Below are 26,298 nucleotides of genomic sequence, written 5' to 3' on the forward strand. Positions count from 1 at the left end.
TTTCAGATTTCGCATAGTTTATTTACAAAATGGTCTGATAAAACATCCCCTCCATACTTACAGCTCTCTGCCACAATACACATGTTGATTTTTTTAGCAATGTTTAATAGCACCATTAGAATATTATTTAAAATCAGGAAGGATCTCGTTGCAGTTACAATGATTCACAATCTTTTACATCCATGGACGAAGTAACTTGGAGCACACTAGGACTGTTTGCAGTTCCACAGTACAGATTCCTGGGTTCACACAAGGCATTTGCAGAATTACCAGTTATGCAAGGTACCCAGAGTCAGTAGCCACTATAAGAATCTTCGGGCCACAAAGTTCAGATTTCCACCAGATCTGTACAATGTTACCTCCACATCGTTGTCAAACAAGGCAATCACACTGAAGACTTTTCCAGTGCTTGTCTTCAAAACAAAAGCAAGAAAAGAAGAGACAACATAAGAACTCTGATTCCAAATCATTATTCCTAATGTTCTAGCCCCCAGCTTTGTTGAACAGGAGCAAATTCAAGGTACTGATTTGCCACTGCAGACCCCAGAGCCTGCTGACAGAATGAAGCTCACTGCAGTTTTGCTCCATCTGGGAGCAGATGATGTACCTACTGACAATAAAGAAAAAGCCACTTCATTAAGATTGCAAAGTCTGTTATTACAGGCACCCAGCTCCTTTACACAGCATAGAAAGATGAAATCTCCCCCTAATAGTTGGCACCTTTGTCTCTTAGAGTGCCTGAATGAGAGACAAGACTCCATTTATACCCCCAAATACAGGGTGGGGGACAATGCACAAAAGAACAATCAAGAATTTCTGGTTGCAAAAAAAACCATGTAGAACCAACAAGCATGATGTGTGCTTTGGGAAAATGCAATAGCCACAATAAACTGCAGGCAAGACTACAGGCTTACTTCCAAAGAGAATTAAGTTTTGGTTTTTCCTGCTTTCAGTCATGAGGATTAACTTTTCTTTCTGTGCTCTCAACTGTCAGTACATTCAGAGAAATTAAAGAAAAAAAAATTGCAAAGATACCTTAATATCCAAAGTCATTCCAGGTGACAGCTCTGGAGGGAACAATATAGAAAATTGTTCTCTGCCAGTAAGACCCAAAGTGCTTGGATTTTCCCCAGGAAGAAACTGAAGTGGAGCTATGCCAATTCCAATCAACTGACTTTTATGAACCTTCTCATAGCTTTCAGCTAGAACAGCTTTGACACCCTGCAGAAATACAAGTGATTTTGTGTTAGAGCATGGTACTCAGAATGAAATGCAGAACAAGCTTCTAATACATATTATGTCCAACATTCTGCAGTTTGAGCAGGAGTACAGAGAGTGCTTTGTGTGAGTCCAGTAAGGGGGGAATCTCTTAGCTTTACAGCTAGATGAAAGCAGGTCAGCCAGAACAGGCCCAGACAGCATGAAATGGGGTTTTACAACAGGCAGTGCTCATGCTGTAGTTGGCAGGAAGACAATCCCAGACCAAAGTCAGTTGCTTCCATTATTACAGGTGAGCAAGTGGCTGGCTCAGAATATGTTCAGTCTATGAGTGGAAATGAGACTCCAGTAGCTAGATGCTGAACAGCCCCTAGAGACCAAACAGGTCAGCATTAGATAAATGCCTAATTTATCTTGAAGTCTGGAGTCTGGGATGCTAAAGTTAGGAAATTCAGATTGATCCTGACCAGTGACTCCCTTCTATGAAGACTCTAGCAAAGAAATTATTCACAAGTATTTAAATAAAAATGTGGTTATTATGTTCAAGACTGAGGACAGTTTCTAAACATACTCCTGCCCAAAACTAAATATGGGTTTAGGTATTTCCAGAAGCCACAAAACCACACCCCAAAACCAAGCAAACCAGCAGTACCAGCAAAAAAGGTCCTTTTGCAGCCCAGTCTCTCGAGCTACCCAGGCCATACTTCTTTCCTGCTAGAATAATCACAGGGATGCCTTCCTTCTGGTACAACTCTGCTGCTTCAAACACATCTAGCTGTGGAGTAACAAAGTGGAACAGTTTGAGCAAGTCCTAAATCTGCATCACAGTTTCAGAGCAGCTCCACAAACAAAAGCCCTCTTACCGTTTGTCCTGATGGGAAGTGAATTGTTCTAGGAGCTGGTTTTCCTATGAACTTATTCAGAAGCTTGATATTTGCAAAGGTGCCTCTTGTCATCACAGAATCATTCCCTCTGCGAGCTCCGTAAGAGTTGAATTCACGAGGTGTGAGTCTAGGGTAAGAAGAATATTCAAAAGGGTTTCAGTTATTTCAAAGAGCACCTGGCTAAAAACAGTATTAGGGTTTTAATAGTTATGGCAGCATCTCTGTGTTTTTAGTGCAAGATACGAAGAACTACCACTGAACAAATGTGATCACTAGAAATCATGAGCAAGTGTGCAAATCATTGCTAGATGATTCATGAGGAAAGCTGCAATTTTAAAGCAGTTTCTTGTGACTTCATTATAAAGTGCTATGTGCAGTATGGTACTTGGAGAAAAATTATGTGGAGACCATTATAGGAAACATCCCTGTTTACTCTTACCTCCACCATCCTCTTTATATACGAGCATTGTACCAAAATGAGAGCTTTATTCATAAATCAAAAAAGAATTCTGAGAATAAAGGCTCATTAATGCTCATTCAGACTGAATGCAGCAGTTAGCAGACTACAGGCTGTTTTGTGGTGGCTCTGTAGTAACAAAGCACCTTTGCACTGAAACACAAAAATACTCAGCAGAGGTGTGACACCCAACAGCTCAGCACCACTTTGTGTTCTGTGCCTTTGCCAGGGAAGGTGAAAGGCACCCACTGCTGCTGCAGGATGCTCACCAATGCAGAGCCAAGTTAGAGCTTCATTCATTTATAAAATTGGGCTTTTTTTTTTTTAAACTCTGTTTCTAGAGCTTGTGGTTTGTTCTTTCCATCTAAACCGTTCCTGAGGACAACAGTTAACAGTGACTACTCTCACATTTACACAGGATCAGTCACCTGCTTTGTAAACTACTGCATTATTTTTGCTTAGGCAGGTGTCTGGCAGCAGACATTACTGCAGTCACAGTGAAGGACAAGTTCTTTAAGAGTATGTATCAGCTGTTTGTTGCAACCTTAGACAGAGACTGCAAGAAAGGTGATTGCTGGGATTACAAGACAGGTGATTACTTAAACATCAGCAATAGTTACTATTCTACTTATCTGTTCATCATCTCCACTTTATGCAGCCAGGCACTTCCAAAGGCCTGCACCAGGCTTCCAAAGGCAAGCACCAGTGCTGAGCAGTGTCTTGGCATTTCAAACAGCCCTCTGAGAGCTGGAGCTGCTCAGTATGAAGAGTCCTTACCCTTTGTTGGTCAGGTACTTAGCAGCAGCACTGCTCCGTGCAATGCTTCCAGCAGGAGAGATGTGATCTGTAGTTACAGAATCTCCCAGGAAGAGCAAGACATGGGCGTTCTCAATCGGTTGTGGTGAAACTGGTTCTTTGGCCTAAAGGGAGAGGAGGAAAATGACAACAAAAAGAGAAACCTTTTTTTTCAAGAACCTTCTAGACATAAAACACCTCTGTATAAAGGTACATGCATGTACAGGCTCCGCTCGTGCCAGAGATTCAAGTAATATTTAAGAGGAGGAGTATGAGTGATTATCAAATTTGTTACTTCAACATCAAATCTCTTCTGGAATAGCTACTCCTTTAATTAAATGAAATAGATATAATTGGCTGGACAGATCCAGTGTACTCACAAGTTTATCAAAAAAGGAAGGACATCGGATATAAGTAGATTTTAAATCCCAGGGAAATAAAGTTGATTCAGGTGCTTCCAGTAAATTCCATCGTTTGTTTCCTTTCTGCGAAACAGAAAAGTAGCCAAAAAGAACAGAGATTACTTTACTATCTGTTTACATTCTATAACCAAAGACTTACTGGTGATTTTCTTTCTAATTCCTACAACACACAACAGGTTCCCTTTGGGGATATTACCTAAGAATCCCTATCATATACCAGTATCCATCTCAGTGAAGTCCTCCTTTACAGTAATGGAACTGACAATCCAATCACATTTTAACTGGAATGAAGTGCCATCTTGAAGCAATGCAGAACAAAGGATAATTCTTACCTCCATTTTTTCTTTCAGTTCCTTAAACATGGATGATATCACACACTCTTCCTCCACTGTGTGGAGTTCTCTTCGGGTGGGCCAAATATCTCGTAAGTAAATACTTTTGCCATTAAAGCCAGTGCCTGAGTAAGAGTTGAAACAGAACAGTGTTTTTGAACAATAAATTATCTGACTTCATCTTTACATTAGAATATAAGTATGTATTATTTTAAGGTCTTCAGAGATGGTAGCAGATCTGCAAAATATTTCATCAGTTATGGGCATGCAACAAGCAACAAGTTATGGTGTTTAGCTACAAGCAACACCAAATAACTGACTGTGCTTTCTACACATACTGCATTTGTACACTGAAATGCACCTGAAGAAATCTTTCCTACCCATGCACTAGATGCAGAAGTGCAAGATGTAAGGAAATACTTACCCAAAGGCTCAGTTTCAAAGTCTATTCTAACTGTGCCTGCAATAGCATAAGCAACTACTAGTGGTGGGGAAGCAAGGTAGTTGGCACGGACACAGTCACAGAGTCGTCCTTCAAAGTTCTTTGTTCCAGACAATACTCCACAGGCTATGATATCACCCTGAAAGGCAAATCCACAGACATTCCCTTTATGACTTTGTGATACTTCAACAGCTTGTGCCATTTTTTGTTGACTAAGTCAGATGTGCTTTTAGCATTGCACTTCAAATATTTAGTCTAACACTTCAACTTAAAAGACATTTTGTTCTCTCCCTCTACTCTTCCTCCTTTTCGCTCTTGACTTCTGCTCTGTTCTCCAGTCACTGCAGGGAACTCCTCTCCTGCCTTTTAATTCTTTATTTTGATTCTGCTTCACAGGAGAAAAATGCTGCAGCTGTTTAGACCCTGCTAGTTAAAAATCACTCAAGCACATAGCTCTTTTAAACCCTCCTCCTCACTTATGACACCAAATCCACAGATTGCACCCTCCATAATATTAGAACCTATGTATCCATCTTGTAATTTATGTACCTGTATGCTATAAATACTACTGATTATCTTTATTTTACATACTGATGAATTACTATGGTCTCCCTCTGACATGCAAATGTGCAAAAACATCATGCAAAGGCCAAACCAACAAAGTGGATTTTGCACAGATTACTCCATTTCTTGATCACTTAACTGGGTGAGAGCTGCACTGCTATATTCAACAAGCCTTAGAGCTTTACCTGCTTTATTGCATTCCTGATGGCTTCTGGCAAGGGGGCTGTGTTTCCAACACAGGTTGAACACCCATAACCAACAACTTCAAACCTACAGTGGAAAAAAACTAATCAGTCACAAGATAAATGATCACAAGCAATTTGTTAACAAAACAGCTCTTTTATTAACAATCACAGAGAAGATTTTTGTTTTCCTTTAACAATTAAGACTTCTTTGGAAGCAAACCACAGACACTACATCTCACTGGTGCAGGCAGTAAAACATGAGGTTAACAGTCATAATCACTCAAGATAAGCCAAATAAAACACCTCAGAATGTTCTTAGTGCCTTTAGTAATGGCAAAGAGAAGACAAAAACGTTCCTCACAGAGCACAGCTGAGTACTGCTGCAGAATTGTGAACATAATCTAACTCTTGTTGCTGCAGAGCAAACAAAAACATGCTAAAACAACCCACAAATGCATCAACCTTGAAAGACTAATGCAGACTGTCCTGACAAATTTACAGGCAGCTTCCACTTTAAGTATGTAAACAAGTGCATTCTGTCTTGTAAGTCACAATTAAATAGATCATCACTGATAAACAGAGCTCGGATGAGGCAGAGATCAACAAGTTGAAAATTTTAAGGTGGAAATAAAGTGGGGTAAACCACAACTTGAAGTCAGTAAGTAGTTAAAATAACAATCTAGTAAATTAAGAACCAGCCAACCCAAAAGGAACAGCAACCACACTGCTCAGCCTATATAAACCCCCCATTTTCCTCCAGTGACAAATGAGGCAGGAGTCACAGCTTACCCAAGCTTACTGAGGTATGGTAATACTCCACTGGAACTGAGGTAATGTGTGACCATTCCACTGCCTGGTGATAAACTTGTTCTTATGTAGGGCTTAACCCCCAGCCCAGCTTCCACGGCTTTTTTGGCCAGGAGTCCTACCCAGAAAAAAAAGAGACAGCTTATGTTTTGTCTATCCCTTAAAAGAACATCTATTAGTTAAACTATCCATTAAAAAAGTGACTAGACCTGCAGTTTACTAAATTATTGACCCAACTCCTTGCCTGAATAACACAATTCATAGCACTGCCATTCAGGTTTTGCTCCCTTTCCTATCATGCAGGTGCCCTTTTGTGTAAGAAAAACCCTTGGTAAGAAGCAGCTCCTCCTCCAGTGCTGAGAGTGCAACTCTTATTTGTTCTTCTGATACAGAGCCTCAAAGGGAAGCCTGACTTGGCCACAGAGGACCTCAAAAGCAGCAGCCAGGTCTGTGTAAGGATTAACTGTTGTAGGAAACCTGCACACTGCCTGGCAAGGTGCAGCACAGAGCACGTGGCTAAACCACAGAACAGTTGTTATGCAATTCAGATTTTAGTTCCAGCCTTTGCAGCTCACTAGTTCAAGCTACCACCATCCAGTGGAGTCAAAGCTAAAGCCCACCTCCTGTACCAGATGTGCCAATATGTGAAACCATCTGAAAAGTGCCCTAAAACCACTTACCTGTTGAAATACTACCAAATGTGTTTTGTAATTACCATCACTGATACTGCTTTCTGACAAAAACTCTAACATGGTATCGAGAAGTTATTTTCATTATATGAGCTCCAGAGCATACAAATGTAAGGCTCAAAGTTTAGAGTCTCAAACTTTTAAGTCAAATCATTACAGAGAACCTACAGAATAGGAGGCAAAGACTGTACAAACATGGGAACAGCACTAAGGCCAAGGCTGCTGTCACCAGTCACAACCTACCTGCAGCAAGCATGACAGAGGGATTGCAGTTGTTGGTGCAGCTGATGACGGCGGCGATGACGACGCAGCCGTGAGACAGTGTGTACTCATTCCCTTCATACTGCACAGGCACCATCTCATCCTGCTTCTCAGCTGCAACCTGGAACCCCTTAACACCAGACTGGATGACAAAAAAACCACATGTTGGCATTTATTACAGTCCAGAAAGCACTGCTCTACAGCAAGAGCAACTGAACTCTTGTTTTAAGAGACTCAGTTGTGCCATTAGGAACCCTTCAGCAGAGCTGAAAAGCCCTCAGCTCATGCCCCTCTCCATAGCTACAATTCTTACTGATCAGCTAGAAAAATGGAGACAGGTTTTAACATAACAAAGGAGACGTAAAACTTAATACTGTCTGTTGAAATAAAATTCAACACCTAAAAAGACAGACTTACAAACATGTAAACACAGCTTTAGTATTCAGAGCTAGGGAACCTGGCAGCAAACAAACTATTTGCATATTATGTAGTGCAGTGAATAACTGTTCTTAGAGACCCCCAGTCTTAAAACTACTTTGAACAGAATGGAACCCCTTCAGGACAAGGTTTTAAGAGTCCAAGATGTCATATCCAGAATTATTAGATGTTCATCTGCTTATAATCTAACAATTTCTCAGTGCAAAACTGCGTTCTGGGTAACTGACTTTAATGGCTCCCCAACAGCAGGCTCAGATGAGGCAGATTAAACCTAAGAGAGAAGCAATAGCCCAAGAAACACATCTTGTGTGAAATCACCTGCTGAAATCCTGTGTACCACATCTACATCCTTCTTTTTTCATAATTGCTTCAAGCTTGCAACAACCATGAACAAATGCCAGTCAAAGTGTGGTAGATCCCCTGCTATGCATGAAAGAAGAATCCCATGCCAGTAGAGCTCTACTTCTATACAATACTTGCTTCTGGATTGGAAGCATACCCAAGATTGGAAGAGTTGTCACTGGAAACAGACTAAGTCAATTAACATTTCATATTCTCAGCTCAAGCCACCCTCCAGAGGTCTCTTTCAGCCTCAGCCACTCTGTGACCCATGGTCAGTTATCATTTTTTGCTCCAGCACAACCCAGGCTGGATTAGATACCTCATTACAACCCAGAAATGCCAAAACCAAAAGAAAGAATTTTTACAGACTTAGCGCAAATATAAGATGCATTTGCATATCAGCTGCATTCTTAGATTCCCATGCATATTCCTACCCAACAATATCACCTTCAGAGGAAAAACATGTCCTCTGTGAAGTCACATTAAGCTTGCTAAGGTAAGAGCCCAGGACACTAATTAGCTACACATTCTGCATCTTGTAAGATAAGTTTGTTTTCTTCTTTCTTATGGTAATCAGGTTTTGGGCATTAAGTAAAAGACAACTGTTGAAAATTCAACTCTGAAAAGGCAAAAAACGTTTCCCAAGTTTATGCTACTTATTACTAAATTAAATTTTTTCCTCCCAGAAAAAAATTTCTGACAAACATCTAATTTATCAAGTACTATCTTCAGGGTTACAAACCTTTTCATTTAAGCAGGCTTGGAAGTCACTTTTCATGTTATTTACAGCCACTCTATCTTGGGACCTCTTGGGGCCACTGACATATGGAATTATAGAACTTAGATTAATTTGCACCACCTGAAAAACAGAAACAAAATATACCAATGCCAGCCCAACATACCAGTGAATATCCTTGAGACATCCAGGGCATCTCTCACTTAGTTTGGATCTTCTGAGACAAAGCTCTGGGTTTATTTTTTCCAGACTGCAAAAGGCTGTTCATCTTATTCAAAGTGTTTTTACACTATCCCTGACTTTACTACCACCCATAAGACTTACCTGGTCACTTGGGAGTAACAGGAACTCAGTATCTGTTAGCTGACTTGAACATTACTGTACTGCCCTTCTTTCCCCCCCAACTCTGCTTCTCAAAATTATGAGCTAACAAATTCAACTTCTATTAAAGCAATGAAAATTATAGCAGGAGACAAGGCTGTTAATTCAGCAGTAGTTATTTACTTGCACATCACACATCCAGAAACAAGGAATTTCAAGCATACCTGGGAATACTCAGGTTCTCTGGAAGAACTCTCACCATTTCTAAATAACTTCACAGCTTTAAGATAAGCTTCCATGACCTCAAGCTTGGCCTTGTCAAAACCTTAGGAAGGTTATTGCAGACATGAGAAAATTCACATTAGGGAACAAAGTAAAACACAAGTCCCAGAAATTAAAACTCACACAAGCCTGTCAGATACTTTGTTTCAAGGCACACCTCTTCCCTGACTGCCAGGAGCTATTCCAGAACAATATATGAACTAAAATACTTATTTAGTTAGTTAAATTTTTAATTAGTTTAACTTTGTTTCTTATATCAAGGAACAAAATAAACTGTTCCAACTCCAGCAGCAGTAACAGATTAAATTTACAGATTTGTCCCTTGAGTTCATACAGGTATTCTACATTAAGATTTACTTGTTTGATACAGGTCGTCTGCTTAGTTGATAGAAACTGTTTCATTTGCTCAGCACTAACCAGACAAAACATATTTGTTATTAAATTAAAAATGTTTAATTTGTTTTTTAAAGTGAGGGATTATGGTACCAGAAAGGCTTATTAAGGTGAATGCAACTTTTTTTGCTATCAGTTACCCTGGGGCTTTTCTCCATTTGTAATAGCTTGGTAAGGAATGAAGATCCTTCCATCTTAGCTGGAAAAGTCTGTGGAATTACACTCTTCAACAGGAGAAAATAAGTGTGAAAAAAACCCAAAACAATGTTGTGATGTTGTGATCATGTTGTGATCTGTTTTACAGTTTCACTTTTTTAGTAATAATTTTAGATTCTAATTTTGTAGGGAATCCACAGGTGGTTAAGGGGTTTATTTCATATGAAGACAACTTCTACTTCACACACTTTTCAAAACGTGGGAATTTCCTGAATACTTTAAAATTTTACCTATGTTTTTAAACCCAGGGTCTCTGGATGCTGAAACCTCAAGGGCAAGTCAGCATCCACATGCCAGTGTTGTGCACACAAACTGCTGCCTCACTGTATGGGGTACAGGGAGACAAACAGGCCACAAATAAACATCTGTACCAACACAGCAGGTAAGTAACTCAGACCCAAATGCCACATACCAACACCCAACAACTCTGGCCAACAGTCACCAGGCCTGGCACGAGTTCTGTTGTAGGTATTACCCAGAGGCATGAGACTGTACAGGAAAAAACCTGTAGCCAAGAGTATCCCTTGACAAATATCCCAGCCTCTTACTGTGCAGGGGAATTTTAGACATTAACTCCACGACAGAACACTGCAGAAAATCAGTTTAACAATATGGAGTTTTAAGCAAAACACACATTGCCACATACCTAAGACAATTATTACAGTGAATCACTATTTGTTTTTGATGTTTACCTGTATACTTTAAGTGCTTCAGTGTCACATTATCAACAGGGAAAAAGCTCAGGATAGCACCGTATTCAGGACACATGTTTGCTATTGTGGTTCGGTCTGCTACAGACAGCTGGGAAACTCCACTCCCAAAAAACTCAACAAATTTTCCAGCAACATCAGTTTGTCTAAGATGCTGTTTAAGAAAAAACATACAAAAACAATCTGTTATGTGAAGACTTAAAATGCAAGCCATGTTTGTTGCAAAAATTCACAACTACCAAGTCATAAACATCTAAAATCAAAAGCTGAAACTTGAAGGAAAAAGCCAAAAAAAAAAACCCAAAAAACCTAACACACTAGGTTCTGCCAGTCTGCACTGGAAATTGACATAATAAACACATCTCCACCTGCAACTGAGCCCTTCACATCTCTCGTCAAGAACACATTCATGCTTCTTAAAGCTTCATGCCAGCAAGAGGAAGGGATTTCCAAGAAAATCACAGCTCTTCACCTACTAAAGAAGAGACAGTTTGTGTGCCACCCTGGCAAAACCTTGTCTTCAGAAAATATATCCTTGAACTAAGGCAGCTGACAACCACAGCCAGGCCTTGTGTCTTGCAGGGATTTTAGAACAAAAAGGGTACCCAGAAAAAGTTTGACCTGAAGAACCCTACACACTGCCAGCCAGAGAATAATGGAAAAAGAGGTGTCTGCCCTCAACCCTGCACACATACATTTTCTGGGGTTTTTATGTAATTATTCTTCAGTGATAGGGGGCCTGTAAATAAACCACAACAGAGGAAACAGAAAAAAGCCCACTACTTTGGAGGACTATAAAATAAAACCAGATTATCTGTATCTTTGCGCACTACCACAATTCAAGGTATTTTAAGATTACTCTCAGCATTCAATTCAGTTCTCAAACAGCACTGGCAGAATTTGCAACCAACTCTGCTTTGTTCCACAAGGCACTGAGCTCTTACCTTTGTGATGCCCAGAACAATGTCTATGGATGTAGCAAGTGGGCTGGCTGTGCCTGTCAGCTCACACCCAACCACCTCCGGCAGCGTCAGGGTCACCGGCATCCCCAGCATCACCGCCTCCGTTTCGATCCCCCCAACGCCTGGAAGCAGAGTTTTAGGTTGCTTTAACACACGTTAAATACTTTGAGGTCCTCAGAATTAATAAAACTCTTCATCTTAAGCATAAAGCTACAGCAAGAAGTGCACGAGTTCTTCTCAACATCTGTACGTGAAAAATAAAATCAAAACTGTTGAAGTTTGACTTCACACTCAACCGTAAATTATTTTTTCTCCAAATTAACTTTCCAAGAGGAAAGAGGGAATTTCATGCACCATGTACAAACAGCACTTGTTTGAACACTAATTGGGTTCTGGCTATTTTCACTTTACATGACATTTCCATTTCTCAAGGGAAAGAAATGTTAGTGGAGATTTCTTTGGGACAAAAAGCATTCTGAAGAATAATTCTAGAGAGGGTTTATTATGCTGGAGACAGAAATATCCAGTGGGAATAAAGTCTCTCAGTAATGTCTTAGTGAGCCCTTCAAAGCAGTACCACATTTTTTGTGGCATACTTACCCCAGCCCAAGATACCCAAGCCATTCACCATGGTCGTGTGTGAATCTGTGCCAACCACACTATCTGGGTACAGAAGATCTTTAACTTCAAAAACAACTCTTGACAAATATTCCAAGTTAACTTGGTGTGCCATTCCAGTCTCAGGTGGAATTATGGAAACATTCTTGAAAACCTTTGAGCTCCACTGTAATTTTTCCAAAATGAGAAAAAAAAAAATTTTTTTATAGGGTGCATTCAATTCCTAGAATGTAACTAAAAGGGTAAAACTAACAGACAATCAAACAGTACTTGGTACTCCTGGGAGTGGCTTTTGCTCATTTGTCAGAGCTGCACGATGCCCTTGGATTCTAAACAGCTCTTAAAGCTCATCCAACCCCTTCATTCAGTTCCTGCTCAAGGCTGAATCAATAATTCATACCCATCTTTCAAAAGCAGGGCTGCATAAATCTCCTGCCTTCAGGTTCACTACAACTGATGTCAAGGACAGCTAAGGCTGGGATTTAGACAACTGACCTCAAGCACTTGATTTACAGCAGGATTTAATTTAGCCTGAATGAGCCTGAAGATGCAATCCAGAGTGTCTTGCTACACACAAATTCAGGATGCTTGATTTTAAAGAGCTGAGAGAGAAGCTTGTAACAAGATACAGGCTGGCCACCTCCCTCTTTAATGATGTAAAAGCCATCTGCAGCTTTCTGAAAGAAACTGCCTGGTCTGCCTATATGAAAAGATTTTTAGATGATTGCATGGGATTCCCAAGCCACATTAGGTCAGTGGATGAGGATCCAACACCAGTGTTACAGATCCCTGGCTGGCACCAACGCAGCCCATGTTCACTGTGCAAACCAGTGCCCTACAAACCAGTCTGCCAGCACTGCTCCCAGTTCTGAGAGCAGCCACGTCTCAACACCAGCCTCTGCTTAACACTCCAGCTTCACTAAGATAAATGTACCTTTGATCAAGAAACCCATTATGACCTAAGGCACTGAGGTCATTAAGAAGCATTAAAAAGATGAATGCTTCATAAATATCTACTTTGTCCACTGCCTTCACACTGACAGGAACCAAATCACAGTCTAATCTTTTTCCAATTGGAATTACAAAAAATTCTCCCCCTTCAAGCAACCCCTAGATTTAGACCATATGCTGCCTAATAATTGAGGTTTAAAACCATAAGCCTTGTTCTCAGCCAATTTTCTGTTCTCCTATTAGATTCAGGTTTGGGAGCCTGATGTTTCAAAATGATTACATTTCATTTATCTAAACCTGACCACAGGTAGACAAATGGAGCAAGCTCTTAAAACAACCAAAACCCCAAGTCCACAGGCACACAGACATACCTTAAAAAACTGAAGCCGTTCTCTGTTTCTGCCAAATTCCATCTCCTGATTTTTCAATACTGTCTCAGGCCTAGGAAGATAACATGTTTACAAGCACTGTCATAATTCATTTGAAATTACAGAGGACAAAGTTGGTTTTGTTTGATGAAAGACTCATTTAACCCTGTGGCAAAATAAGAAGTGGTTTGCTTGAACAAAGATAATTCCTTCCTTGCAGCAAGCTTTCTGTAAACAGTGAAAAGTAACTGATTTCATCTGTGCTGTGTTTGAAAATGTTTATTCTATGTATAGTTTGCCCAAAGCCTTTGATCTCAAAATTAGCAACTTCAAGATATCTTTTCCTAGAATATACTACAAAACAAACATGCTTTTTTTGCCCTAGCAGCAGTCCTACAGGCTGCATGCCTCAGAATTCAATTACAGCAAAGAACCAAGATGTTCACCACACTCTCATCCTTCAATCCTAACCCTTCAGCACCAGAGCAGACCATGCCCATTGTACCTCCCCTCCATTTCCGTACCTTCTGCCACCAAGCCACAACTTTTTCTTCACAAGTACTCACCAGACCAGTCTCATAAATTGAGTCATCTTTTCTTAAGAGATATTAAGACATTGATACTCATTATAAAGGAGTAAGCCACAATTTAAGAGAAATAACCTCTGCTTAGGAAGGAAGGACAAGGACCACACCTGCTTTGCACCATGAAAGAATAGTCAAGTCCTTGGTGTATTTTACATCATGACCCCTCCCTCCCCTTCTCTGCAGTATCAGGAGGTGAGTGGCCACCCTGACACCACTGTGATCTGCTGCCACACACATCAATATTGCTGAAAACATCACTAGTTCTGCATTCCCACCCCTGCAATGAGCAGGAATATTTGCACATCTATAGTATCACCAGGACAACCACCATTGTATCGTGGTGCAATACAGCTCTGGTCAGGTTGTAAATTCTACACCTGCCAGGCAGAGGAAGATGTGGATCCAATCAGTCCCTCTGAGAACAGAGGTGGCAACTGAAAGAGGAGGAGGATGCCATGCAATTGTCATAGATGGAATGGTGCATGGTGATCAGTTAATAACACTGGAAAACCTGGAAAAGACAGAGAGAGAAGGTTCCCCTGCGTCGCTGCATAGAGGTGGGATACTAATGGAATTACAGAGAGTCTGCCAGAGTCCATAGAAGCTGGAAGCTCTGGAATTCTGGCTAGCTCTTAGTTCTTGAACAAACAGAGGCTTTTAGAAAGTTCTCACAGTAAAACTAAAATTTATTTTTAGAAATAAATCAATGATTCACTGACTTATTCATTGAGGTGAACTTTGTAACAGAGAATTACTCCTGTGCTTTGCTGTCCTTGTAAAGAAATGTGGGAAGTCCCAAAACTCAATTTGAAAATCAGAACCATGAGTCACACAGCTGGCCATCTGCACTGTGTTTAGTAAAGCCCTTCCTGTAAAAACAAATTTACTGTAGACTAATTCAAATCTGCAATATCAGACCTTTTAGATGTGAGACCTGTCCATGGCACACGTGAAGATGTGTACAGAAGGGTGCTTAGAATTAAAAAAACCACAACACCACATCTCTATCAACTGTCACTGGCAGGGCTTCAAAACGCAGGAAAGTGTAAATAATGAAAAAAGAAGCTTTCATACTCAGGCACTGGCTGCAGATGGAAGGGACAGAGGATGGGTGTGTTCTCAATCTGCGCGGAAAACTGTCCCGAGTTGCGACTCCCATCCCCGGCACCGCAGGGCCCCCTGCAGCCCGTCTGACCCCGGCACGGCACCTTCCGCGGCTGCGCCCTCAGCGGAGACAGCTTGGACACCACCTTCTGGGAATCTCCACCTCCAGGATTCGGAGCATTCTGTATTGCACTGAAGCATTAAACAGAAAAGCAAATTAAACATCTGCAATTTTGCTTTTTTTGTTTGTTTTTGTTTGTTTGTTTGTTCCAAGTAAACAGAACTGGATAAGCTCAGTTGACAAATGCAGTGTGGCAATAAGTGAACAGAACTGGATTGTCAGCAAGATGAACATCAGATAAACAACTCCTTCAATTTGCTCACAACGGAGCAGAAATCTTTATAAGCCATGTTGAAAAAGCTCAGCTCAGGCATCTAAACTTCAAAAGTGCAGGCAGAGCCTCATCCAAAGTGGTGGACTTGCTGAATGTTTCCCTCTTTAAGGCAGTACTGTACAGGGTTTTGTTAAGTCCACAGAGGGACAATTACAGACAAAGCTTTCTCAAGGAAAGAAACTTAACCTTATTATTTCACTAAGCTTCTTATACAAATTCTCAAAGGCTCAGAAAAAGTTTATACACTATTCAAGTCAGAAGACAGAAAAGTGGTTATTTTTCTGAAAATAAAGAACATATAGCACCCTACCCTCTAATTGTACAATACTCGGTCTTAGCACGGAAGCAAGGAGAGCTTGTTGAGAAGAAAAAAAGTATTTTTCACATTATTTATCAAATAATGGATTTGTAATTAAAGCCACTGCTTTCTTCTGCTTCAGCAAGACAGAGAGAGACTTATAGTTCTCAAACTGCAGGATACTGCATGGCCTCAGCAGGTACCTCAGCCCATGAGCCTCTGATCAGCAGGAGATGGAGGCTGCATGAAAGCAGCACCAGCAGCCACGTTCCAGAAAAGGGTTTCTTATCACAGACCAGCAGCTGCCAAGATCCTGTAAGCTTCCCAAACGTGAAGCTCCAGAGGCTGGATTTATCATCACAAAGCAGCACGCTGAGACCTCTTGCCAGCACTTGCTCTTTCTGATAATTTCAGGCTCCCCTGGCTGCATTCAAATCAGCTCCAGACACAGAAGGGACAGAGCACAGAACTGAATATGGATATGCAAAACAACAAATGATCTGGGGCTTCTTACTTTTCACTCTTACACCACTAACATCCCCAAATCCTTTATCTATTTGCAAAAAATGACTTGTACATCCTTGTCCATGTGACCACAGGCTTTTGCCCCATGAACTTCTAAAATTTCCAAAGAGCTTGAGCAATATGCACACTGGTGTATGAGTTTGAAAGGGGCTCCATGATGGAAAAAGCAGGTGAAGGGGCAGTTGTATGAACTGCTTGGTGATTACTTCAGCAAGCACTGATTAAAACACACGTTTTTCCTCTTCTGTGGTATCATGTTTCTAGCAAAAGCAGCCCCAGGCTGCTTTGATCAAATTACTGCCTGTCAGAAAAGGAAAACCAGGCTGTCAGTTTTCCAGTCCCAATACTTTTGCAGACTCATACAAGAACAATACTCTCTCTGCAAATATATGCAGCCTTTTTAATCTGTTGTAAAATCCAACCCTATTAAAAAACAATAAATCAATCACAGGCTATGGGCTGAAATTAGTCTCCTGATATTACCAGCAGGGTTGCAAGGCATTCCTCTGGAGCTGTGACAAGGCAGCCACACTTAGAAGTAAATTCTGTTTAACATGAATATTAAAAACAGGACAAAGCAAAATTAGAAGTTCCCTCTGCCTCATTCTTTTAAGACACTATTTGCTGGAAACCATGACAGACCCAGTTATTTCAGCAGACTCTTGCCTAGAATTTTGGGTTGTCAGACAGCTTCATCCATAACCCCTCACAACCATTCTCTTTCTCTCCTTTAAGACTGTTATTTTATCCATTTTTATCCAGCCTATTTTCAGATAGGTCACACCTGACAAACAATATGCTGGGACAGCACCATGGTGCTGCCATAGTGCAGTAGCAGACACAACCATGAATCATGGCAGAATACATCACCATTTGCTGAAATCAATCTGCAGAGAATGGTCAACAGTGAGATCAGTTGGGCAGGCAGGATTGACTTTCACAGGATCTCCTCCAGCATTTCTCACAGCTTCCCTCATGGCAGCAAAATCCACCATTGCTGGAATTCCACTAACAGATAGGGAAACAAGGGAATAATGACATGGGACATTAACTCACTGAAATAGACAAGATTCTTTTTAAGTTTAACTTTACTTAAGTATATATTCACCCAAGTATTGTTTTGTATAACCCCTGCTATTCTACTCTCCAAATTCTGAAGATCTTGAAACACTGTTAGAAGTTGACAAGAGTTGTGCTTATCCACAACAAGCAACAGCAGGTTTAAAGATAACATACCAAACAAGAACAAAAGAACATCATAAAAAAAGAGAATTACTTTTGGTTTTGTCTTGCTATGCTTCTGAAGCCTAATGGTATTCTTACTATAAAACTAATTTTTAGATACTTATTACCTTTATGATAGAACCTTGCTTTGCAAGCAGTGTTCATGCTATATATTTTAACACCTTATGTTGTATTATTACTCTTCTCACAGAGCCAACCACTTCTGAAGCTCATAGCATTTTACAAAAATATTCTTGTTGCTCATGTGTGTCCCTGAAGCACAAAACTGAAGGGAATGTTTATAAGAGTACTATACAAACCTTCCCGACTTGGCTTCCTAAGCCGAAGTTAGCTCATTTTTGTCATTGGTGTAATTCCTTTTTTTACAATTATCTCACTTGTTGCTAAATATAATATTGATATATATATTTCATATATATAATGTGTATATATAATTAATATATATATGTAATAATAATAATAACAACAACAACAAAGTTGTTAATGAGTCAGCTAAATAGCTTGCATTTAGTATTTGCAAACTGCTGAGGGACTGCCCTTTCAGGGATGCCATACTCAAATCAAGAAAGTTAATATCCTGAGACTTTCTTTTAAATGTGTTATTCATGGATTCAACTGGATTACACAGACTTGTGGTGTAAGCAGTATTTGCTCCTATCTCATGCAAGAATTCTCCATATTTCAATGAACCATCAGCCACCTGGCAACGGCCGAAGTGTCACCACTTCCATTTGTGTTTTGGCTCTTGTCCTGTTGTGCTCTTTGCAGGCCAACAACCTGCAAATCTGCCCTAAAACCAGGATACCCTAATACAACAACGTAGTTATCCTGAGCAATCCACTGGGTTGCAGAAGCAGCACACAAAGATACTTTGGTAACAAAAGTCCGGGTGCTGTTTACTGTCAAGGCAAAACTCTGCACATCCAGCTCAGGGATTCCCTGGGTGGTTTTGGTGCACAGGGACTTACGTAAAGTCTTGAAGAACAACTCTGGCAGGACAGAAGGGCACTTCAACATAATTCTGTTTTGTTTTCCAGTCTAAGATGTTCATAGCATCTGTTTCTTTCACCAAGAAGCCATCGCAGTTACGGATACTGGATTCAAACAACACTCGGATGGAGTAAGGCAGAGAATCTACGGCAAAGAAAAGCAACTGACTTAAGTAGTGCAACACTGTGTCAGCTCACAAAGCTTCTTTAAACTTACAACCTCTCAGCTCTGGAGAATTCTGCTTTGCTAGGGCTTGGAAGGATGAGAGTTACAAGTGCCTGCTTTTCCAGTTGCCTTTGGGTTTGATGCTCATGGCAGGGTATGGCACAGTGAGCTGCAGCACTGCAGAAGATGAGTCAATTATCATGTGGGGTTGGGAAGGAAGATACCAACAGCTCTACCCCACCATGGCTGGACAGTGACATTTCAGAAGGTATCTGTGCTGGCAGGAGGGAGCTGCAGGGAATTCAGAGCTGGAGTAACTAAGCAGAGTAGGTGAAAAGCAACAATTACAATATTCAAAAATAATTTTTAAACTGTAAATTTTTCCATTTCATTACTCGAGATTTCAAGCCAAGAGCATCCAATCCCAGAATATTTTTTTTCTTTTTTTTAATAAACTGAGATAGAGAGATCAGAAACTATTCTGCCACATGCGTGAAACACATAAAATGAAACACATTCCAAGAGTGACATTTCACTAAATACAACTTTAGTTAGTTTGTTACTGATCTAAATTAACATATTGACTAGAAGCAGGTTTCTGGCACAAGAAAATTTAGGGAACTGAAAATGAGAAGGAAAAAAGTGGGAGGAGAAAACAGAAGCAGATGTCACTATGCACTGCAAACAAAAAGTCAATATTATTTCATATTCCTCCCCAAATCCCACTATTTTCAGCACTACTGAAGCAGGCAAGTGACCTTATGAAGTGAGAAACATAACAAAATTTAATTGGAAGAAGAGGGTTAAACAGTTAAGTTCAGGTTTTAACAAAAACAGGTATGGTGGTCACAAACCAGAGGTTTGTCCACAACATATTAAACCAGGAATTACTGACTCTGTTCTCATCATGCATCTTTCTCAGGTATTATCTACTGATGCCTAATTAGATAAACCACTGAACAATGCAAGAATGCCATCAAAAATGGGTTTAATCAGCTGTAATGTCACCACTCACTTTATTAAGAAGTTATGGGAAGAAAACTTTATCTTGAATTACAAAGACTCTGCAGTGAATCCTTTCAGTGACAAATCTAATTGTCTAACAGGCTGCTTAGCAGCCATCAGTTATGGGAAATCAACTATTTCTCTCTGCTAGGCACTTGCAAGCCCATCCCCAATCTTTCTCAGGATACAGATCTCAAGAACCAAGACTGGATTCAGCCAAGAGCTTCCTCAGCTGGGTCTGGGGCTGCTCCCCAGACTCAGGTTTTCTCACCCTGAGCAGGCAAAGCTGAGCAAGCCAACTGGGGTCATCTCCAGCTTCCTGGGAACTGCAGGGAAGGCAAGGCCTGGCTGCTCAGAAATGCACAAAGGACAAAGCAAAAAAGTCCCAAGGTGCAGGAGGAGACAATGAGACTGGAAACAAGGGAAAAAGTTCACAGAGCAGGTGGTTAAGGACAGGATCAGGGAGGTGGTGGAATCTACACCCCTGCAGACCCAGGGGCTCGGTCCAGAAAGGCTCGAGTCAGCTTTGGTCCCAGGAGAGGCTGGACTACATCTCCAGATGCTTCCTTTGCCCTAAATCATCCTGAACTCCTTCACCTCCATTTTCACCACAAATAAACACTATTTAAAACACTAGAAAATCCGATTCTCTCTAGCAAATTGGCAAATAAATCAACTAATATTTACATCCTCAAACTGATTAACTCCAACAGGCTCTGTCATACTGGAGTCAGGAGCCTCAAGGCAGAGTGCAGACAGTAAAACCCCAAATTAACCTTCTAGCAACAAATGCAATGAGCAATTCCAGATGCTGGATTTGCTATCAGTCCTGTACCACACTGTGCCAAACTGTTACCTAGCATCTTGCTAATATGGAGTTAATATGAGGCTTAATATGAGGCTTCCATCTCCTGCACAGAACTTCCTATTGGAAGACAAAGACATTGTTAGCCTGGGCTATTTAGAATCCTTCTCCCAATAGTTTTAGGAACACCCACTGGTGCTCCAAGCTGCATGGCACATCTTCACAGAAAGTAGTATCTTCTGTTTATATTCCCACTCCTGTCACCAGCCTTTTCACAAAACTGCTGTAGAAGTGACAGTTTTGTTACTACAACACAACTGCTCCTTCCTGGGCAAGGCCATGAACAGAACACTTCCACCTCCTTCTCATGAGCCTGGCTGAAAAATTTCCTTCATTATTACAAGGATAGAGTGATAGAGCACAAAGCTGTCACATCAGCCACTGTGCACTAACTCCTCTCTTCCCTTAAACAATAGGGAAGTAATCAGTAATTACCTGTGTCAAACCCAGATTTGGAGTGAAATATCTGCCAGTAATTTTTTTAGTTCAGAAACACATCACAAGCTCTGTGACTACAGGGGAGTAAATGAGACCTTACAAAACTGCTAAATGGAAAAAATCAAACAGAAATCCCTAAATATGTACCTCAGCTAAGTATTTCAGGAGTTTATCATGAAACCAAATGGAGAGAATAATTTAAGTATGTATTAATTATCTGCAAAAGTAAAGCTTATTCCAGCTGACAGTGATCTATAGCTTGCTCCATCTGCATATCTTGCCCTCCCTGTGACACAGGCACATACTTTTTGTTTTTCAAAAGGCCCTTTGAGAGAAGCCACACGAGTTTCTTAGGCACATACCCCTTAGTGTCACATTACATATCAATGATACACTAAGATTACACAATTGTTTGAACACCACCAAAAAAATCCTTTCTGCAGCAAGGGCAGTAGAAGCTACCTTCTAGTGAAGAGTCACACACTCTTGCTGGCAAGATGAAACTAAACACCAAGAGCCAGTACAAAATAGTAGCAAAAACTACATATATTTTTCAAGTATTACGCAAGAATTCCCCTTCACTGCATTTTTTTCCAAAAGAGAAATAATTCTTGATGAAAACTGCAGCTACACCTGTACCTTCCCTTTATATATCACCCTCTACCAGCTTCACAAAGCAATAAGAGATGGGAAAATTACAAGCTTTCACATCCATCTATTAAGAATTCCTGCATTCCTGATTGCTTCTCTCAGCATTTTACAGCAGTAAGTGGTGCCTGATGGCACCACCCTAATTACAAACAACTGAAAAGTATCATTACCATACTTGGCGCCTCCAAGCTTTGAGACATTGTAGAACTTCTTCTGGGGATAGTTTTCTAATGCTTCAATTGCGGGCTGGTAAGGGCTTCCTGTGGGGGGAAGAAAAACAAATAAAATAAAAAAGCGTGGTATGTTTGAGCACTGACAGATGACTCTGAAGAATGGATTTTACAAAAAATAATGTTCTCCTAGGACTGTAAATAAATCATAATAAGGAAAGGTTTCTAATCGGACACCTAATGATGCAGATGTACGAGTAAGATGAATCCTAAAAGTATCTGTAATACTAAGTATATACAGATCATGCCAGTAATCAGCACACTCACACGCCTGAATACATTTGACCTTTATTGTCTCAGTTTACCATCTACACAAGAGGATAAATGCACTTCAGCAACTCAGATGAGAGATAGACCTTTTCACACAGCAGAAAGCACAAAGCATTGTACTGGGCTAATGACAAGCAAGCAAGAAACAAACACAACCCTTGCAACAGCTATGAGGTGAAGAGAATAAATAATTCAGACCAGCAGCAGGTCAGAGGAAGAACGTTTTAATTCAGTTGCTAACGAACTAAAGGGACAGGGCCATGCCATATTCCCTCAGGCCTAAACCTAAGAGTTTGAAGAAACAAAATCTAGATGACAAAAGGTGGGCAAAATGGTGTTGCTCCTGACATCATCGAGCTGCTCCTGTGCGCACAAACACGGAGCGCTGGAGCACTTACCCTTTGTTTGCTTTGGCTGAACAGGCTACAGTTACACTTTACTCTGCGAAGCAAACGCAGCATCCTCGGGATCTAACAAAAACTGCGTCACTTCAACACCCAAACAATTAACAGGACCCCCCCATACACACACAGATGAAGCCGAGCACCGTTTAGGCCCCGGCCCGACGAGCAGGGACCCTTACGGGCACGACATCCCTGGCTCTCCGCAGCGCTTGCGGCAGAGAGCCGAGGGAGGGACAAGGATGGTGGCCAGGAATAACGGGAGGCCCGGTGAGACGGGTTCCCAGCCTTGGCCAGACGCCCCGGGCAGCTACTGCTCAGCGGGCGGGCCCCGGAGCCGGCCCTGCCGCAGCCGAGAACAAAGCGGCTCCCGCGGCGGGGGCAGCCGCCACCGGGGGCGGTAACGGGCCCGGGGGAGGGGGGTGGCGGGTGCCCCAGAACCGCGGGGAGATCTGAGGGGTGGGGGCTGCCTGCCCGGGGCCCGGAGCACCTCTCCCGCACAAAGGGGCCGCGGCGGAGGTGACAGCGGGGCGGGAGAGGCGAACGGCCTCACTTCGCCGGGGGCTCCGCTCGGGACGGGCCCGCTCCGCTCAGCCGCCGGCCGGTGCGGAGGAGATGACCGCGGACCGCGAGGGGGTCCCACCGGGGGGAGGGACGATGGGTCCCGAAAGCAGAGGCGTCCCGGGGAGGGTGGCGGCGGGGGTGGCTCACACTGACCTGGCCTGGCAGGGTCCATCGCTGGCGACCATATTAGCTCTGAGGGGAGCGGGGGGCAGGGGGGAGCTGGCGCGGGCGGGGCGGCCGCTGCTCTCGCGAGACTTGCTGGGGCGCCGCGCAGCAAAGCTGGGAAGATCTCGCGAGGCTTGGCCGGGGGAGGGGGTGTATCCGAGCCAGGGAAGCCGCCGGCTCTCGCGAGAGCTCCGAGCCCCGCGAGGCAGGGCTTAGGGCCGGGCGCGAGCGTGGCCGCGGGCACCGCCTATTGGGCTCGCGCGGAGGGGCGGGGCCTCGCCTCACCTCACGTCACCCCAGAGATCCAGGGCTTGGTTCGGTCTGGTGCGGTCCGGTCCGACGCGAGGGGCTGCGGGATCGCGCCCCTCCCCGAAGCCTCTCCCCGTCCCCTCTGCCCCCCGGCACAGCCCCTTCCCGCCACCCCGGCCGGTGCTGAGGCTGAGGGGGCGCGGGCCCGGGGCTGTTGCTGCAGAACTTGGGTTTCGTTTGGTTTGGTTCCGGTTCGTCGTGTGTTGGCTGCTAGGAAGGCTGACGGGTGGCCTCTGAGGGAAGCGCTAGGAAACCTCTAGCAAAACGAGTGTTAAAAAAAGCCCTGGGCCGATGAAGAGCGTTAATGTTAGCAGAGAGCAGGGCGTTCTGGAATCACGGAATTGCTCAGGCTGGGAAGCACCTTGGGACTTTCAGGACGATCCCGTCCCACCTCATCCTAACCCCAGTATTCTATTCCCGGTGACCCGCCGCCAAGCCGTGTCCCCAGGCACCACATCCAGGCGATTTTTAAACACATTCAGGGACGGAGACTCAGCCACCTCCTCGGGGAGCCTGTTCAGTGCTTCACAGCCCTTTCTGTAAGGAAGTTTCTGCTGATACCCAACCTCAGAAAGGGGAAAGTCAGTCCTGTCACACACCTTTCACCTCACTCTTTTAGTCCCTGCTGCGAGGTTTCTTTAAGAGGTTTTTGGGCTTTATGTTTTTCTTCTCACATTCAAATAATGGCCTTTGCTCTTAGCAGAATCATGGATTTTTTTTTTAATTTCTTTTTTATTTGTCTCGAACACCACTGGGGCAGTGTCAGTACATGAGGGCACAGAGTGGGGACCAAGCCAAGCAATACTCCTTTCTCCAGGCTGTAAGACATAGATCATATCTAAGGTTTAGATACCAGTGCAGCCAGAACTCACCACCAGGACCAGAGAGCCAAGATTGCCAGGAAGATGCCTGTGACTCAACTGCTAATTGAGCCATTTTCCCTTTTGCCTGCATCTGGTTTGACCTAAACTGCCATTGCCTTTCTGAACTGTGTCAGAATGACACAACAATTGCAAAAGTTATTCTCACAACTGCATAAGCAACCCTAATCCTGATTTGGTTTTTTTTTCCTCGTTCTAGGCTGCAGAGATGTCTGGAGTATCCTTGAGAGACAGCAGGCAGAAGGAAGCTGGGGAGTCCAAGGCAAGTACAGAGGAGCTCCCTCAGCTCAGCTGTGCAAAGCATGTTCAGGATGCCAAAAACCATCTGTTTCTTTGAACAGATTATTGATGAGTGGCATCTTTTATAGTTTTTCCCCTTGTTGGCTCAGTGCAGTCATTTCCATCAGGAAGCCCAGACAAACAGTGAGGGCTGCAGCCCAGGATCCTGGTGCAAAGGGCAGCTTTATCCTCTGCTCCCCAGCACACGTGGCTGCCACACACCTGCTGGCCACACGTTTGCTCCCAGAGGAATGTTACAGGAGTTGCTGGGGTCAGTGCTGGGAGGCTGAGTGGCAAGCAGACAAAAGTGTTGGCAGCCAAATTACGTCAGCTCTTTCTCTGGACAAATTCATAAAGAATGCATCTCCAGGGACATTGTGCACCCTCACCCACACGCTTGTTTTCCTTTGTGAAAGAAGCCTCTGGTCTGACTGGGCTGAGTCCACAGGACACCAGCCACAAAATGACTCCTGGTTACCTTCCACTGTTGGCTGGAGGCTGCTTTTGGTGGTCAGGTATATCCAGGGAAAGCAATTTTAAGGGCTATGGGGTCTAAGACCCACAAGTGATGCCAGAGAGGTGGGTAAGACACATAGTAATCTATGCATAGACTGTGTCAAAGTTGGAGCTAGCTGGGGCAGCTAATTAAAAAGATCACAAAGACAATTTGACATTTTTACAAGGATTTGTAAAAATCATGTGGGACAGTTGGTAAGAAAAAACTCAAATAGTCACATTCCCTGTGTCTCGGGCCTCAGCAGCAAAGCCACAGGAACCAGGTGACCTGTAAACTAAGAGCACAACAGGTTGGATATTTCACTAAGAACATGGCTCAATATTAAGCTTTGATGCCATGTGGTCTGAGATGCAATCTTTGCTTTTGTAATTTTTTGGGTGTGTAATACAATATCCTCAGTGCCACCACATAGTCTTCAACAGCAGGGTTTTAAGCTTGACTTCTGATTGCATATTGCTTATAATCACTACACAAAATCCCTAGCAAGAAAATCAGTACATTAATGACTGTCAGAGGTGAGCACAGCTCTTCATAAGGCTCAATGTCTGTGCTGTGTGAGCCAGTGTTACAAACAACACCAGAAATCATGTTCCTCACCCATGCTAGGTCTCCACGGACAAAAAAATCCTTAAGACTCTCATCCCCTGGGACACTAATTACCTCAGGCATTTATTACTTGACTCACTGCTACCAGTTCAAGTTGCTCTGACAATTTTTCCTCCAAAATGCTGGCACACAGGAAGTCAAAAAGTTTGGTTTCATGTCTTACAAGAGCTGCTGTTCAGACAGATGCACACAACTCCAAACCCCCTCGAAGAGTCTCTCAGTACATAAATACCTAGAGACAGCACATCAGCTGTTCACATGTTCAGGCTGGGTATACAGAGTGGCTCAAGTATCATGAAAGTTGCCCTTCAGAACTTATATCAGGGGCCCAGCATACTTTTTATTTCTCCAGATGAAGAGAAGAGGTGTTGAAGGTGATTTTTACTTGTGAGAGAACTACCAGTACATGGGATCC

At 42.6% G+C, this 26,298-nt stretch overlaps 1 protein-coding gene and 1 long non-coding RNA gene across 2 annotated transcripts in view; one reads left to right on the forward strand and one right to left on the reverse strand.

The window, feature by feature from the left end:
• Positions 1-23,379, reverse strand: IREB2 (iron responsive element binding protein 2). Its single transcript, XM_071754653.1, has 22 exons — positions 23,280-23,379; positions 21,832-21,921; positions 18,516-18,681; positions 17,173-17,310; positions 15,055-15,276; positions 13,397-13,466; positions 12,057-12,240; positions 11,439-11,578; positions 10,477-10,648; positions 9,118-9,218; positions 8,579-8,695; positions 7,039-7,198; positions 6,089-6,224; positions 5,300-5,384; positions 4,533-4,689; positions 4,109-4,233; positions 3,735-3,839; positions 3,337-3,479; positions 2,082-2,229; positions 1,871-1,993; positions 1,036-1,221; positions 1-413 (listed from the first exon to the last, which is right to left on the reverse strand). The coding sequence occupies exons 1-22, from the start codon at positions 23,296-23,298 to the stop codon at positions 303-305; spliced, it is 2,898 nt and encodes a 965-aa protein (XP_071610754.1). The 5' UTR covers positions 23,299-23,379; the 3' UTR covers positions 1-302.
• The window catches only part of LOC139801011 (uncharacterized), a 5,994-nt gene continuing 2,234 nt past the window's right edge, over positions 22,539-26,298 (forward strand). Inside the window, exons 1-2 of the long non-coding RNA XR_011728041.1 lie at positions 22,539-22,832; positions 24,681-24,743. This is a non-coding gene — a long non-coding RNA (uncharacterized lncRNA). The remainder of the gene's footprint in view (positions 22,833-24,680; positions 24,744-26,298) is intronic.

The sequence above is a fragment of the Heliangelus exortis genome, chromosome 11, assembly GCF_036169615.1.
Source record: "Heliangelus exortis chromosome 11, bHelExo1.hap1, whole genome shotgun sequence".
NCBI classification, from domain to species: Eukaryota; Metazoa; Chordata; class Aves; order Apodiformes; family Trochilidae; genus Heliangelus; species Heliangelus exortis.